The 18127-nt window shown below is 37.7% G+C and overlaps 1 protein-coding gene across 3 annotated transcripts in view; it reads right to left on the reverse strand.

The window, feature by feature from the left end:
* Window positions 1–18127, reverse strand: part of KCNK2 (potassium two pore domain channel subfamily K member 2) — a 194184-nt gene that overhangs the window by 36124 nt on the left and 139933 nt on the right. For all 3 annotated transcript variants that reach the window (XM_060643824.3, XM_060643825.3, XM_060643823.3), the window contains exons 5-6: window positions 16531–16717; window positions 3881–4020 (exon numbers count right to left, since the gene is read on the reverse strand). In XM_060643824.3, the coding sequence (XP_060499807.1) occupies window positions 3881–4020; window positions 16531–16717 (327 nt within the window). The remainder of the gene's footprint in view (window positions 1–3880; window positions 4021–16530; window positions 16718–18127) is intronic.

Below are 18127 nucleotides of genomic sequence, written 5' to 3' on the forward strand. Positions count from 1 at the left end.
ATGTATTATTTTGTGTATTCTATATTAGTTAACATTTTTTGATAGGGAAAATTTCAAGTTGTCAAAAATAAAGATTTGCATTTTTATTCATCAAAACTGAAAGCCAGACATAACCTTGTTGCTTCTAGGAATGTAGGAAGTTTGTAGAAGTTACAGCATCTGGAATGGTTTAGGTACAGAAGGTAAGGAATCCAGAGTGAACAGTCACCCAGCACGCACATTTCATCTATGTTAAGATGACTAGATTGTATTTAGTTGTGTTTTATTCCATTATGCCGTCTAGTGAGTTATTTCAAAACTAAAATGATCTAATAATCCTTCTTCCATTGCTGTAGAAATGTTTGTAGTATTTTCGTTTATAAAAACTTTGGCTCTGGTAATCTGTAGGTAAATTATAAATCGTCTGTCCCATTCCCCTGTTGAATTTGTAACCCAATTTTGTCATTTCTCTACATTGCATTTAATTTATTTTTTTCTTTTCTTTCTTTTTTTTTCTAGAGCAATTTATTTTATTTTATTTTTTTTTCAATATGTGAAGTTTATTGTCAAATTGGTTTCCATACAACACCCAGTGCTCATCCCAAAAGGTGCCCTCCTCAATACCCATCAACCACCCTCCTCTCCCTCCCACCCTCTACATTGCATTTTAAATAAATTAGAAAACACACATCTGCTCAAACCAATGGCTCCATTTTAATTGGCGCCACTGTCCAGAGCAGCTGTGGCTGCAGCTCCAGGAGGGTTCAAGTTAACTTTTGCTCATGGCCTTGACTCACATGAGCTTTCTGCAGATGCAGTCACCAGAAACCACAAGTTACTCAAAAGGTTAAGTGAAAGCTAAGAGACTTGTGGTAAGAAAAAAGCAATGTTTACTATGTTTCAGTGTTTAATAGCACGAAAACACGGTGACGCATCTCATACTTCTGTTTGAGAATCACGAAGATCACTCATAAGAAGGCACATGAACTTGTTTTTCACGTTACACAAGCCAGTTCATGTAGAAATTTAAATTTATTTCAAAAGATAGTGTGATGGCCCAAACTGTGTCTTCTAAAGACATGTTGAAGCCCTAACTCTCCATGTGACTGTATTTGGAGATGCGGCCTTTAAGGAGGTCATTGAGGTTAAATGAGGTCATAAGTGTGCATCGCTGATTTGATAGGACATATGTCCTTACAAAGAAGAGGAAAAGCCAGCAGAGCTTTCTCTCCATGCACGTGCACAGAGAAAAGGCCATGTAAAGACACAGGGAGAAGGCAGCATCTGTAGGCTGAAGAGAGAGATCTGACCACAAACCAAGCCTGCTGGCACGTTGACTATGAACTTCCAGCCTCCAGGACCGTGAGAAAATAAATGTCTGTTGGTTCAGCCCCTCATCATTCATTTGTGTGATGGCAGGACTCCTGCAGATCATTATCTCATTACTCTGGAAAAGGATATTCATGCTTTGTACCAGCTAGTCCTATCACACAAAGCCCTGGTTTTTAATAATACAGGTTTTAAACTCTGATCAAATAGTCTATGCTATAAAATAAAAATAAAATTTCCCTCTGTTCTATATGCGCCTTAGTGGCTTTTACACTTTTTGACTGTGATCCATAATAATCTTAGTATGTGTATATGCATGTGTGTATATAATATATAGTGTTTTTATAATATGTGTGTATGTGTCTTTCACAAAACGTCTCCTATCTGAAGAAGATATGTTCGGTTCAATTCTATTTTATTTACAAAATAAATGCTTGTCAGAATCAGACCAACACATACAAAGAAAAAAACCTGGTGGTTGCCAGAGGGAAGGGGGGTGGGTGGGATGGGCAAAATGGGTGAAGGCGACTGGGAGGTACAGGCTTCCAGTTGTGGAATGAGTAAGTCATGGGGATGGAAAGTACCACACGGGGAACATAGTCAGTGATCTCGTAACAGCGTTGTATGGTGGCAGACGGTAGCTATGCTTGTGTAGAGATGTTGAATCTCTACGTTGTACACCTGAAACGAACGCAACATTGTGTGCCAACTATACGCAAATTTTAAAAATTAATTAATTAAAAAATAAATACTTGTGTGTGTTTTAAAAATCCATTTAAAATCTTGTTTATGGCTAGAGGTTTGAGAAATTTTCTTTTTAGCTATGTTATCCAAAACATTTCTTAGCTTCTATTTCCTTTTTTCCTGTAGCATCTCAAGATCCTTAAAAGTACACCAAAGTTAAAACAATTACAATATTCTCTCCCTCACATTCTCTCTTTCTCTCTCTGTCTTGTGCGCGCGCGTGCGCGTGCGCGCGCGCGCGCGCGCACACACACACACACACACACACACACACAGTCTAAGATGGAGGTGAATCAATTGGGGTCCTGTTCTAATGATTTCACATGATTTAAATCAGAATGTCAAGCAAATTATCTTCATGATTTGTTTATAATAAAATATTTGGTTTTATGGTGCAGCTAAGATATAAATTAATGCATACAGACTATGTGAGTTTTTAATTGAGAAATATGGTACCCATGAAGGGAGTGCTGAATCACTTACAGTCTTTCTAATTACTATAGACACCTAGGGTACTGGTAACAAATTATATGACTTGATGAGTTTCAAGAAAGTATTTGTAGAGAGAAATGAATATTATCATTTCCTAGCATAGTCTATTTCTCTTGGGTTTATGTTTAAAGGATCACCTTTGCTGTATTAAAGATTTTGACACCAGGTGTCTCCTAGCATATGAACACCAGATAATGAAATGGAGGGGTAATTAAAGGAAGATAATGGATATAATAACTGAAGGTTTTACAGATTTGTTTTTCTCAAAAAAGTGGTAGAGTTGGCTAAAATCTACAAACTAAAAATACAGAAATCATAATAAAACACTACTGTGTCCCTCAAACTGATAATACTCCTGGGTCTATAAACATGAAATCAAAATGTAATTTCCAAAGTATAAAATTTCAAGATCAAGATTTAAACTTTAAACTTTCCAAAATTTCATGAGTCAAGATTCTAATGTTCATTTCTGTATGTATAGTTGTACAAAATAGGTAAAAGGGTATCTTTTGAACACCTGAAATCTGTACGCAGGGAAACTGACCTTAAGGCATACAGCTTTGGGTACATATGTGTGCATACATGTGTGCACTTGCACACATTTATAGCAACGTAAGAAAGGAAGAAAAATTTAATATAGTTAAAAAATTCAATATTACATGACACATTCACTTTTTCATGCTATTGACATCTTGGCATAAACATTTTCTTGTTAAAAAATGTTTAAATGTTTATTTTACTTTTGGGAGAGAGGCAGAGTGTGAATAGGGGAGGGGCAGAGAGAGAGAGAGAGAGAGAGGGAGACAGAGAATCAAAGCAGGATCCAGGCTCTGAGCTGTCAGCACAGAGCCTGATGTGGGGCTCAAACCCACGAACTGCGAGATCATGACCTGAGCCGAAGTCTCAGATGCTTAACCAACTGAGCCATCCAGGCGCCCCTTGACATAAACATTTTCTATTGTATTTCTCTTTATGGAATAACATTTACTTTGTGACCTTAAGAAAAAAAAGAAATAAAACAAAAGAAAAAGGAAAAAAAATGGTGAAGAAAATATTTTAAATTACATCTTTTTTTCATTATAAATTAGCCTCAGCACCTTGATAGCATCTAGTACACAGAGGTGTTAAGCAAATATTTGTTACCTGAATTATACTTTAACATACAGCAAATATACACCAAACATAAATGTTAAACATTTTAAGTAACATTTATTGTAAACAATTATGTCAAACATAATTGTAACATTATTGTAAACAATAAATGTCAAAAAAGATGAAAATAATTTGTACTGAATTAGCTAAATAGGAGTGTTTTTGCACACTTCTTAATTCTTACCTCTTCCTTTGTCTTTTTTGATATCACTCGGAGCCAGTCCCCAATCATGCTCAGGACAGCAGCAAAGTAAGCGAGCCCTACAAGGATCCAAAACCACACGACAGGCTTGTAGAAGTCTAGATATTCGATATCCGATCCACCTGGGTGAGAAAAATAAAGCAGGACAAAATAACTTTGTATTCATGAAGGTAATTAATATGGATATTTGCTAAAAGTACCAACTGAATTTTGGCTTGCAAAACAGAAATCTTGTCAATTGATCCATGTTACTGTCTTCATATGGAATTCTTTCCTCTCCTTTTCTATTTTTCAAGAATGAGTCACAAGTTTTGTTTTTTTTTTAAGTTTTTATTTTAATTCCAGTAAGTTAACATCCAGCATCCAGTGTTATATTTCAGTCACTACGTTCTTCTTAATGAGACTGTTCATTACATCTCTAGGTCATAATGATTTTTCTTTGTTCTAGATTTCTTTTTTTGTTTAGCTAGTCTAGGGGTTCATTATTCCATGTGTACTGGTTTCTCTTTCCACATCTACTGAACATGTAGAAGACAGAAATGACACCTTTTGGGGTATGCATTTGCCTTAGCGTATTTACATTACTGCCAATCAATACATGGTTACCAATCAATACAAAGTCAACCTGGTCAGAAAGTGGCTCTTATTCTAAAATCACCAATACAATGGATTGATAACAAATGCCTGAGACAATGCCTCAGTGGGTCTATATGGAACACATAGTAATTTGTAGATGATATTGCCGTTCGTTATTTTCTGACTTTTTAGAGGAATTCCCATGCAGGTCACAAATTTAAATCCTTAGCTGTCAAGACAAAATTAGCAAAGGACCTCTTCTGCTTTACTCTAATCTTTGTTGCTTCTCCATCTGTTTGGTACAAAAGCTGCACCTATGAGAATCTGAATACATTTCAACACATCCCTACCTCAGCACATATTAATGGGGCACTTATTAATTCCCCAACACTGAAAACAGTTACTTCTCTTCACAAGAGAGAAGAACAGGTCTCTCTCTGCAGAAATTCATAATTTACTCTGAGAAAGCCTCACATAGACAATTTCCCATAATGGGGTAGATCAAGGGATAGCAAATAAGAATAAAAAAGTGTTGTGAGAGGACATGGAAGAAATGATTTTTACTTCTGGAAGGGGAAAGGCAAGAAGAGAAAAGGGGGTCTTCAGTAATGAAGATCAAAACAGAGAAAAGTTCAGTGTATAAGTACACGGCATATTCAAAGGACTTTTAGTAGCTAACTCTCCATATGGATGGGGGCCGGGGAGTAGATGGGTAGAAGAGAGGAATGTAGAAAAAGCGAATTGTGTCAGATTGCAAAAACTTGTTCCTAACACGATGGGGTGGAGGTAAAGTTTACAGGTGATAAGTCTTATATTCATGTTTGACCCTATGCTCAGAAAGAACCAGCAGCAGAGAAGGCAGGTTCACAAGGAAAGTCTCATGAAAAACTTTTGTTCTGAACTACCCAAGAGGTTATTGTGCTTGACTTAGGGCTGGAATGGAAAGAAAGGGTATTAGAGGCAGCATCATCAAGGAAGGGCTCTAGGATGACCAGAGCTCCTCTTTTGGGAGATGATGACAGTAACTGAATGGGAAACACAGGGGAAGGAATAGTGACTAAAAAAAAAAAAGTAATTCAAATTGGTACATGATAGGTTTGAAGTGCTTGCGGTACCAACAGGTGAAGGATGGATCCTTACATAGAGATCTAACGTTCAACAGGGCAGAGCAAGAGATCAGGATTGTGGTATCAACAGCACGGAGATTAGACGCTTAGAGGGGTCACAGATGTACTCCATTCACAAAGGTTCAATCCGTCCATTCGGAAGAACAGCTGATAAATAGCAAGTATGCATGAAAGTCAAATACAAAGTCGAAAATAAGCATTACTACATATATATTAGACTATGAGTTGCCCACAATGACATTGTCAAATATCAAAGGGTCAGAGTAAAAAGAACATTTTTCTCTTGGGCAAGTAACAGACACAAGTTCAGCTTTCTTTGGGGACAAAGAGTAATCTGAAAAGCACAGTTTCCAAAGTAAATAATATCACCTTCAAAATATGGTAAAAATTTTACCTTGTGTAAAATTTTCAAAAATACCATTTCTGGGAAGGATTGTGGAGGCCAAATGCATCTCATGATGGTTAAGAGTTGGCCCACGGGGAATGCAGTTCTACAAATTCACAGAAGTGACTTAAGAAGTTGTGTGTGGAAACTTGTTATACGATAGGCTCTCTAGCGAATTCCATTTTTCAAATGTTTCCATTTCAAAGAAACCAAAATGACATTTTTTTCCGAGTACTTTCTCTTTCAAAACCAGAAAGTCTTCATCCAAATAGCTGTGACTCACTTAACACATAAGTTCACCAAGATGTTGATTTTAAAAGTTAGTTCATACTCAAGATGACTTTTTATAAGTCTTCTTTCTTATAAACAGGATGTCACAGTTTGAAAAGAGTAAATTAGCTTAATCACTGAAAGGTCTATATTTGGGTAAAATGTTCATCCCACAAGTTTTGGTGGATTCTAAGCCTGGGGGTGGGGGTGGGGAATGCTTCCCATTCTCAACTGCTGCTCTTAGGAATGAAATACCGGCAGGCAAATGATCTAAGGAAAAATGATGTATACAGGAGTGTTGTCAAACAACTCATAAGTCCTCTCTAAGATTTATGAATTAATTTCCACACTACCCCATCCGCTTGATCCAAGAATCCAAATTAAAATATCAGTAATGTCAAGATAACTTGCTTAAAAGGGGCTGTTGGTCTTATTTTTAAATTAGGAAACATCAACAAAAATTTTTTTTTGGCTGTTGGAAGCATTAATTTTAGTCTAGCTACATTCAGGAAACCTGTACATGGGTCTTTTGCTTATTCAGAACCTCGGGTAATGTCTCTGTCCTGGATTTGCTGCCTGTGCCCCCCACCCCCATCTCTACTCTGCCACCCTTATCATTTTTTCCCCTCTTTCTACAGACTCCTGAGCTGCAGCCTGCAGTCTGCTACAACCCACCCTCCCCTCCTGGGTTCCTCACCCACTTGGCAGGAACAGTCACCTCACTGCTGTTTTCTTTGTTGCCACTGAAAATACGTGCACAAGTCCTTTCCATTTTCAGGCCTTCCTGGCTAATCATTATAGGAGAATAGACAGATGGTAATAAAAATAAGTAAAGAGGGGTGGAGGTACAAAGGTTTCAGGAATCTTATGAACTATTCCAAGTAGTTAAAATAAGTCTCTTCCTGACTCCCATGGGCGCCATTTTTCTCTGGCTTTCTCCTTAGTGCTTAAGTAAGGAGATCAGCCAAAATCTATCTAGCAGATTAAACTACTAAAAATATAGGTCAGGAAAACTTTATTATTATTATTATTATTATTATTATTATTGTTATTTATGGCATTATTGCTAGGAACCCATTTTAGCAATAGTGAATTTGCTTGGAACAATCTCTCCATCCTGCATTAAAAAAAAGCCATCTCCTACCTGGCCCCAAAGAATTACTGGTTAGGGGGCAGAACAGCCCATGAGGCTATAGCAGGCACATACAGGTTTTTTGTTTTTTTTCTAAATAAAGGCCCTGGTAGTTCTATACAGCCAAGTCTATGCTCATTTCAGCTGATTTCCAAAATATTCACAATCTGATTGAGAGAAGACTGAAAAGTAAGACTTCCTGATTGCCCATCTAAATGAAATCATTCCATCCTAACGCCCTGGGTGGGGGGCAGGTATTGAGGGAGTTGTGTTCGCATTCCTCATGTGTCCATTGATTTAGGACAGGGCTTTACTAAGACCATTCGCCATAGATTTAAGCCACATCTCCAGCTGCCCCTATCAGTAATTAAGCTAATAATTCAATTGCCATTTCATAGTCTGTTCAGAACTCAGGAGTAAAAGCCGGTTTTTGTACTGGCTCCTAGAAATCCCAACAGTAAGTGTCCCACTTACAATAGAGAAGTTGTAGTCTTAGCAGGTAAAATCACATGTGTCAGGGCACACAGGAAAGGAGGTAGGAGAGCTAGAATTCAACACCAGGGCTTCCTCGCTCCAAAAGACAGGCTTTTTCCCACTCACCAGGTTGTGTATGTCACCTATGGTCTCAGCTCCGGTCCTTGCTATCATTTATCCACCAGCCTTTTGTGTCCAAACTGCATGGTGGAGACTTAGCTAGGGCTAGAGACACTAAGTCAAACAAGGTATGCCTCTTCCCAGCCTTCCCCTCAATGGTCTTACCTAGAAAAATCAGGGGTCTGAAGATAAGCACGATTTTTTCAGAAGCCTCCTTACCATGCTTCTGTCCTCATTCCAACAGTTTCTAGTAATTGGCCCTATTGTGCTCTAAAGAACTTGAGTATGCGATGCCCTCTCTGAGATACTTATATTTGATTTTCTTTCTCTGAGATGCTCCTGAATCACAGAATATTTATAAAGAAGAAAGCAGAAGGAGGAGGATGGAGAGGAAGAGGAGAAGGAAGAGGAGGAGGAGAATCCTGGATTTAAAGAATCATCTAGCCATTCTGAACTAAAGTCATCAACTCCATGCCCCCCTCCTCTGGTTTAAAATTATATTTGTATTACAGAATATAGATATGGACATAGAACCTTGTTCTAAAGAAAATGGGCATCATTTCTTTACCTGGTCTTTAAGCATTTTAGTTTAGATATGAAATATTGATTTTAATTTTTGTTCGTTTAGCTTTACTTTTATTAATAAAACTAGCCTGCCTTAATATAAAAGGGGGAATTTATTTTCTGCTTTAGTATATACATTTTTTATAGTAAAGCAATTTAACTGAATGAAGACTCTCCTTAGGGTTTTAAGAACTAAGAGGCTCTTTCAATAACGTTGCAAACTCTGCTTTCTTTTTTTACAAATGGAAGTATGACTTCAGTACTAAACCACAGCTCACCTACTAAGCCGAACTTCTCATATGCTATTAAGTCAGAAAAACAAAAGGCAAAACAAGTTAACTAAGTCTCTCTAACATTTGAACCTATATTTTGGGATTTGCCATGTCAGCATTCAAGATGTTGTCCATTTCCTACTAGGTACTTGATCTAAAATTAGGAAAATAGCCATGAGAAGAGCAGTAGTTTTATGATCAGAAAGAAAGATCAATACACTGTCATTCACTCTTCCTTCACATGGATGGAAACCTAGAGTATGTAAGACGTACAAAATTGTTACTCCTGGAAGCTACCTTTAAGTCTCATGATAGAGCAATCTGGAGCCTTTTTCATTATATTTAGTACAATTTACTGCCTATCTCACTAAGCCACAACTATCAATCACTGAATATTTTCCTTCTCATTTTTATCCTGCACACGTTTCCACCATGTTTCTATATAGATCCATTCTGGATCTGAAAAGTTAAATAACTTATTGGTTTGTCCCCAGGTCCTAGGACTTCTGGCCCATTTGAGTCAAATCCTATTTAATTCATCATGCAGACAACCATCCATTCTCTTGTGAGTTCTCAGAGAGTTACTGGCTGAATCTGGGGGTGAGCAGACTCTTTGCAGTATTTTCCTATATTATGAAACAGAATGACTACCAGGAAGACAAGAAAGTTCCCTATTTAATTTTTGCCCCCAATTTTCAAACATTCTGTCCCAAAGGAAAAGGAATTAGAACAATTATTATCACTATCACAATATAAACACAGGGTCTAATACCCAGTATGTGCTCACTAAACACGAATAAATAAATGAATGATGAATATAATACATCTCCCCTAGCAGTCACATACACCCTCCCTTTCTGATAAAAGTGATTTTTCTGAGACATTGTTGTGGTGGGAGTGGTGACTGTTATTCATTCAGTAGACTTCATTCCTCATCAGCTACTTTCCTTCTTACCCACTGAAGTCCTGGAAAATTTTTACTGTTATTGATCAGTTCAACAGCTGGCCACTGACATAGTTGCAAAACATTAGGCAACATCAGGACTGTTCTCTAAAGGGTCTCTGTTAGCACTGTTTTGAACCAAAAAACCTGCTATGATTTCTCAACAGAGATTTGTATGTTCTCATGATAAATTGCCTTTCCATTCAGCAAGCTCTGAGCACTCCACCAAATGACTCATGTTTTCAGTTATAAGGGAAATCAATAGTTTGGTTACGAAAAACTTCATTTCTGATAATGACTTTGAAAACATAATTCCAAGAAAGCTTAATTCTTTTTTTTTTAAGTTTATTTATTTATTTTGAGAGACAGCAAGAGAGCATATGGGAGGGGCAGAGAAAGAGGGAGAGATATTCCCAAGCGGGCTCCATGATGTCAGCAGGGAGGCTGACACAGGGCCAGAACCCATGAACCGGGAGAGCATAACCTGAACTGAAATCAAGAGTCAGACGCTTAACCGACTGAGCCACCCATGTGCCCCAAGAAAACTTAATTCTTAATACGAGATATGCAAATATGTTCTTTCTAAGAAAAAAAAATGAAGACAAATGATTATACAACTGGGAAAATTTATAAAAATTTAGTAAAGGTAAAAGTATCAGAAGAATTTTACCTTGGAAAGTCCGAAATTATATTTTATTTTTTTTTTAATTTTTTTTTTGATGTTTATTTACTTTTGAGACAGAGAGAGACACAGCATGAACGGGGGAGGGGCAGAGAGAGGAGACACAGAATCGGAAGCAGGCTCCAGAGCCTGACGCGGGGCTCGAACTCACGGACCGCGAGATCGTGACCTGAGCTGAAGTCGGACGCTTAACGGACTGCGCCACCCAGGCGCCCCTGAAATTATATTTTAGAGGAGCATATCGTCACTAAGCCTAAAGCCTGATTAACTCAGTAAGCTTTGTTGAGGAGGAGGCCCTTCCTCTGCCCTATGGTCCTTCTAGCTCGACTTAGAATCAAACTGACATGAGACAGATTGAACAGGGGAAATTTAATAGGTGTATGGGCAGGGAATCCACATAGACGTGAAATTTCAAAGACAGTGAAGCAACATGAAGATTATATGACCTAAGAAGAGGGATAGGGGTCTAAGGACACAAAGGGGAGGAAGACCATTACCAGGAAGATGAGAAGAGATGTTTGGAAAAACAAAGGTTGTCCTATCATGCAGGTAAGTTTCTTAGGTAAAGGGGAGTCTTTGTTAATAGCTCTCTTCCTGGGACAGACTCTCTTTTCCAATATATTTAGGCAGTTGAGGGGGAGGCAGAGAGCTTTTCCTGCATCGGTGGGTTTTGGTTACTTTTAACTCAAAATAATCTTTATGGCATAGTGGCCCATCTTGGGAGAACCAGTCCTTAGCCCCTACACTTTCAATAGCCACCTGTGAGATATGGAAAATTTCATTATTCAACTAAAGATTGATCCAAATTCCAAGGAGACATATCTGGATGGCTAAATTAATTTATGCTCTGATGGAAAATGTGTTTTCCTAAGATCAGCCATGAGGATTTCTTAGAACATCTATATTTTTGGCTAAAATTTTTATTTTTTATTAGAAGAGCAGGTAATGTGAGGACACTGATTTGTGAAACTGTAATTTTTCATCTGGCTTTCACTCATTCGAATTATATCTTATGAACAAACCTAGTTTGTGAAAAAGGGTGTGTTTTGAGAACTTCTTCAGGCAGCTTCTAAACAAGATGTGGAAATGTGCTTCTTGACTTGCTTGACCCACTCTTACCCTAATAGTATATATAAACGAGATAGTAGCTTTGGATAAGAATTTTATTTTGGGTGGTGGGGGGGAGAATTTTAAATTGTGTTTAATTTGGTAATTATATGACTTCTCTCCAAATTTGAAGAAGCACCATTTTTAAACAAAAATCATAGACCTGAAAGACCAGTCACAGAGGCAAGCCTGAATGAATAGATTTCAGTCTGTCACACATTTCCAGATAATTAATATTACTGCTTAGTTTTGTTTTATTTTATTTTTTAGGGAGAGAGAGCATGCAAGTTGGGGAAAGGGGCAGAGGGAGAGAGAGAGAACCTTAAGCAGCCTCCAAGCTCAGCACAGAGCCTGACACAGGGCTTGATCCGATGACCCTGGGATTATGACCCGAGCTGAAATCGAGAATCAGATGCTCAACAGACTGAGCCACCCAGGTGCCCCTACTGCTTAGGTTTTAGTGAAGGGATGATTTAGGTCTCAGTCTACAAGGTAAGCATGATTTAACAACTTGTCACCCCAGACTTTTCATCAAATGGAAAATAAGATGGCAAAAGTTAAGAAACAGAATGCAGGAAATTAACAGTAAATTCTCAAACATAATTTTTGCCATTAATTTTAACTTACCTCTATAATTTGACTATAAATTATAGGCACTGCTAAAACAACACTTTGCTAAATAACTGACATTGTTTCTTCTTGCCTTTTAGGAAGGGTTAGTCTGCAAGCACTGGTCTTAGTAATGGGGGTCTGTTTATTCATGTGTCAAATAAGTGTGGGAGTGACCCTGTGGCCTCGTGGGTCCATTTTAGTTCTAGAACATTGAAAGCTAGTGAAAGAACAAAAAAGGCCATCAGGAGGGAGCACACACCAGTCACTAAGGTAACCAGCCAGCCACTAAAACACCTCCCTTGCATAAATACAAATATAAAATTAAAATTTTCCAGGTCTTGGGGCGCCTGGGTAGCTCAGTCGGTTAAGCGTCTGACTTTGGCTCAGGTCATGATCTCACGGTTTGTGGGTTCGGGTCTTGTGTGGGGCTCTATGCTGACAGGTCAGAGCCTGGAGCCTGCTTGAGATACTGTGTCTGCCTTAGTCTCTGCCCCTCCCCTGCTCACACTCTGTCTCTCTGTGTCTCTCAAAAATGAATAAACATTAATTTTTTTTTAATTTTCCAGGTCTCTTCTTGCAGAAAAATTACTAAATGCTGGATTTCTCTGTTCAGTCATATACACAATGAGACCTAAACACTGTGTTGATTTGTCTTTACCAGTGATCTGTAAATACTTTTGATCCTATATCCCCGACAGTGAAAAGGTTTTGCACACGCAAATTTAAATGCATGTTTATTTATGAATTAGAAATCTATTATGTTCTTACAAATTACATCATGGACACTACGACATATAACAAGTAAAAAGTAAGGAATGAGGCTTACAAATACATCAAAACAGGAGTTGTTCTGTCTGCTTCCCATGGCAAAAATTACACCTGGCATGGACTTTCTTGCTCATACCCTGGAGATGAGCACTGTGCTCCAGAGTTCTGGTTCAGAACATCACATCTTTACTTGTTGCTCTCAAGATGCTTCTAATATTTACACCAAGATTACAACTTGTATCCTAAACAATTTATATATTGCTCTCCAAAATTTCTTATTTTCCTTTAATAATATCAGTTTGAAGAGTATGTTCTTTAATTGGTCTTCAAAGAGGTTCAACACAAGAACATGATTAAACCTTAATCCTATTCCGAGCAGGGTTTGCAGGTTTGAGAAGGGCATCAGATGGGGAGTGTGCATTGCAAGAGGTATATCCTTGCGTTCTTTTGAGATTTATAGTCCAATAGAAAGATGAGGAGGTTTAAGTTGGAGCAGTGCCTCCTACTTTTCCTTGGCAAAAACACCAACTTTAAGCGAGATTACTATCTGTAGTGACATCTCACTTCAAAAGGGAAGGTTCTAGAAAGTAAGCAACCGATACTTCCCGGAAGGGGTACTTGACTTTGCTCAATAGCTAACTTTTACTCCACAGCCACAAGGTACCCAGAAGCAAAACCTATTTGTGTGTACTCTATTGAATTAAGTGAGGCAATTCTTTTCCCAGACCTTTAAAAAAAGAACTCGAGGTTTTTGTTTTTCCAAAGAATCTTGCAAAGAGTACACATTTCCTACCCAGCCTTGGCCACATCTGCCTCATGTACACACTCCTTCCAAAACCACTCCCTGGGCACAAGGACCTGGCATGTGAAGACTCTTCTCTAATTTATCTTTCTCAGCATTTGTCACTTGAATCCCATCAAATTCCTTTGCTAATTATTAGCAAGGCATATTTCTAGTGCGTTTTTATTATTTCCTCTGCAGAAATAAAATTACAGTAATGGATTTAGAAAGGGGTGCAATATGATAAAATCTTAGTAATAACGGGTGTTTATTAGATTCCACTTATGGCACACAGATATCATTTTATTACCATGCTCCCCTACAGTGTTGTGCCGTAACTCTGAATTTAGGGTCCCCACTCCTACACGTAAGATGTTCTCAGTGAACTGCTCTTCTAGCCAGTTTCCAAGTGTTGATCTCTTAAGGTTAGTATAAAAAAAAAGGTGGTTTTCTTTTTTCATCTTCTACAAAACCATAAAGTAAAAATATTTGTTCTTTTTTCTAAGCCATTTTACACTGTGGTCACAAATACAACATTATTTTAGGATTCTACCCACTTTTTAAAATTTATTTATAATCTTTGTTTTGTTTTGTTTTTTAACCAGACCAGGCCACATACTGGACTGGTAGTCAGTCAATTTCTTAAAATAATATGTGCAGTGTATTAGATTATCAAAATGTTAGGGGTAGAACTTAAATGTTCTTACCACCCGCCCCCTCCAAAAGATAAATAGGTGAGAAGATGCATGTGCTAATGTGTTAATTAACTAGATGAACTGGATGCTTTTATAATATGTACATATATCAAATCACCACGGTGTATACTTATTAACATCTTACAATTTTATTTTCAATTCTATCTCAATAAAGCGGAAAAAGAAACAAAATATTGCCTTACCATACAAAATTAAAAACTAAAATTAAAATAACACATGCAATGCAAAGCTTGCATTAGACTCCTCACTAATACCTGTATATGCTACAGCTGTTATAAGACTTGATATTTATTAAGTGGCACAAGAGACCGGGGGTTAACATACCACAAGTCTAAATCTTGTTATCATCTCACTGTGTCTTCCTTTCTCCTACATTAATGCACTTTCTATTTCTGCTTAAGCCAATCATACACCTTCCATGAGAGGTTAGAAAAATGGGTGCTTTAGAACAGAAGCGTGTCTTCTCCTAAGGAGCTATAAATGTCTGCGATTACTCTGTCGACAGTTTGCTAATTAGAAAGCTAAAGGATCTCCAGCAGAGTGATGCACCCTCCCCTTTTTGGGGCCTCCATCCAGTACAGAGATATGTGCACAGTATTTCTGACCAAAAGCAAAGCTTCCTTCAGGAAAACATCCCCACCTTCAAGGATCTATGTTCCCTAGAAAGGGGGGCTTTGCCAGGCTCAACTATAATTAACAAATCAATAGAAACAGATGAACCATCAGGCTTCTCTGAGATATTAGAGAACTGTGCAAAACAGTTTTTCTCTGAAAACACGTAAGAAGTTTGGGATGAGAAAGAACAGTAAACAGCCAGAAAGCATAAAACTCTCTTAAAATTAAATTAGGCTGGTGAGTTTATTCTGGGAAGTTGAAGAGCACATTCCTACTATAGTGTTTAGCATGATTTTCTAATACTTCAAATTGGATTTTCTAAAAAAAAATGGTTTAGATTTTCAAGAGCTAGTCAAAATGGTCCATGATAGAACATCACCATGGTTACTCTTACCATCATTACTATAATTTATTGAAAACTGGAGTTAGAATAATAATGACAACTGGATAATATAAATGGTAAAGAAAGAATTAAAATGATAGGAAGTGAAGACCTAAGAGATAAAACAATAAAGCAAACAACAATTGTAATAACTTGTACAAAAGGAAATATCAAAAAACACAAAACAAAAAAATGTGGCCACTTTGGTTAAGGTGAAAAATACTTCCCTGAGAACTGGAAATTAAAGGAGTTAAATATCTTAGAGAAAAGAAGGTTTGAAAATAGCTTAGAATATCTTCTAAAGTTTGCAGGTGTTTTTAAAACTAAGTCATGAAAAGGCTTAAGTAAAAAGAGCAAAGAGAAGTTAAACTCGAATTCATGAAACACTAAATAAAAACAAACAAAAACAAACAAAAAAAAATTAAGGGGCAGATTGTCTGGTTTCTGAAACTAAGGTGGGAATATAAGATTCTGAACAAACAGCAACATATATTTCTTTCCTAGAATGAAATCTAAATGTTCAACTGCACCTTTCTGCTTACCTCCACTGTCACAGAAGAATGACTTATCTTTCGTCTCTGTCACTGTTATGGATTAAATGGTCTTTCAAAATGGTATGTGAGTCCCCAGGACCTTGGAACATGGCCTTATAGGAAAAATAAGGTCCTTGAAGATGTAATTAGTTAATCTGAATGCATACTGGAGTAGAGTGGGCTTTCCATCCAGTATGACCAGTGTCCATATAAGAAGAGGGACACAGCTACAGGGACACAGAGAGAACAAATGCCATGTGACGTCATAAGCAGGGATAATAATGGGGCAGGACAGGCAGAAACTGATTGCCTCCTCCAGAAGCTGAAAGAACCAAGGAGGAAGGAAGGCCACCTAGAGTCTCAAGAGGGATCGTGCCCCTACTGTCACCCTGATTTTGAACTTCAGTGAGGCAATGAATTTCTTTTGGTCAAAGCCACCCAGTTTGGGGAATTTTGTTTATTAAGGCAGGCCTGGGAAATTAAGACAGACACACTGTGTTGTGCTATGAACCCAAGCAAAAAGTCTAAAGGACACGGGTTAGGCGAGTACTGTTGGTGCCAGGAAAAACTTACCTGCTACGTAGTCGCCAAATCCAATGGTTGTTAGAGTGATGACCACAAAATAAATGGCGTCCAGAGCAGTCCAGCCTTCTATGTGCTTGAATATGATCGCAGGCAGAGCAACAAAGAGTACACAGCCGAACAGTATAAATATGATGGTTGAGATGATGCGAATCTTGGTCTGACTAACATTCCACTTCTATGGGTGATAGTGAAGACAGCGAGAAAGAGACACTGATGGAGATTTATTGATTATTGGTGCACCTGCAAAGCTACCCTAACACACAGCTATCAACAAATTAGCAAGTAAGGATGTTATTTTTTTCCCTTTCATGATTAATTTTCAATTGTCTTATAAAAATTGGAGAGAACACACCTAACTCAAAGCAATCAATGCTCATGACGATGCCACTTTACCCTTACATAGCTTTACAACAGGTAAAATACTTTCAAAATAAATTACATTTGCTCTGTGAATACAATTTGAGATTTACATCATTCCTTGTTTATGTGAACTACTTTTGAAATATTTCTATCCTATAGGCATCCTGCTGATAGCGAGCCAAGCATAATCTGGAAATATAGCAAAATAGAGAAAAGTGAACTGTTAACTAAATATTGACTATTGATGGGACGCTTGGGTGGCTCAGTTGGTTAAACGTCCGACTTTGGCTCAGGTCATGATCTTGCTGTTTGTGAGTTCGAGCCCCACGTCAAGCTCTGTGCTGACATCTCAGAACCTGGCATGTGCTTTGGATACTGTCTCTCTCTCTCTGCCCCGCCCCTGCTTGCCCTCTGTCTCTGTCTCTTTCTCTCTCTCTCTCTCAGGAATAAATAAACATTAAAAAATTAAATATTGACTACTGATAATTGATAAAAATTATTAATTTTATGAAAAATTTCCCTTTATGTTTTCCTATCATTATTCAATTGAGTCAGCTGAAGTGCTCACAGACTTAATGGCCACAGTTGATTTCCCTGTGAACCAGATGAATTATCTCTCTCTTCTATGGCTTTAAATTGTACAACGGAATAAATCAAACATGACATGGAGGCAAGGATAAATCTTCAATACCCCTTCACGACAGCTGTCTTCAGAGTACCCATATTTTTTCACCTTCTTCTCTTATCAAGAATCTCCTCGGTATAACATATTTGTATATATGTTTGTACATACAACAATTTATCTCCGGATCTTCATTTGAGGCTAAATATCTCTAACTGGATCTTTCCTATCTGCTATTAAAATTATAGGTCGCATCCCCACCATATAAAAACCACTAAGTTTTAAAACTTGACAAATTTCTAGAGATAACGATCTAGGAAACCAATTAGAATGGAAAGCGAAAAAAAAAGTTTCTCTAGTCCACCATCCTTATCACATAAGTGAAATTTAGACGAATTTGTGTTTGTAAAGTTCTCACAACAGTGGTTAGTACTAAGTGTGGAATCATGACCACTGTCACGTATTCACTACCAGGTGTTTTATGTGTTTTATGCCCCCATGTAGATGCATGAAAAACGTTGCCTGGCATCCAGTAGGCAACCCAAAATTCGTTGAATAAAATAAAACAAACGAATACACGAACAGACAGCAGTATCAGAACTA

Source organism: Panthera onca, chromosome F1, assembly GCF_046562875.1.
Source record: "Panthera onca isolate mPanOnc1 chromosome F1, mPanOnc1 haplotype 2, whole genome shotgun sequence".
NCBI classification, from domain to species: Eukaryota; Metazoa; Chordata; class Mammalia; order Carnivora; family Felidae; genus Panthera; species Panthera onca.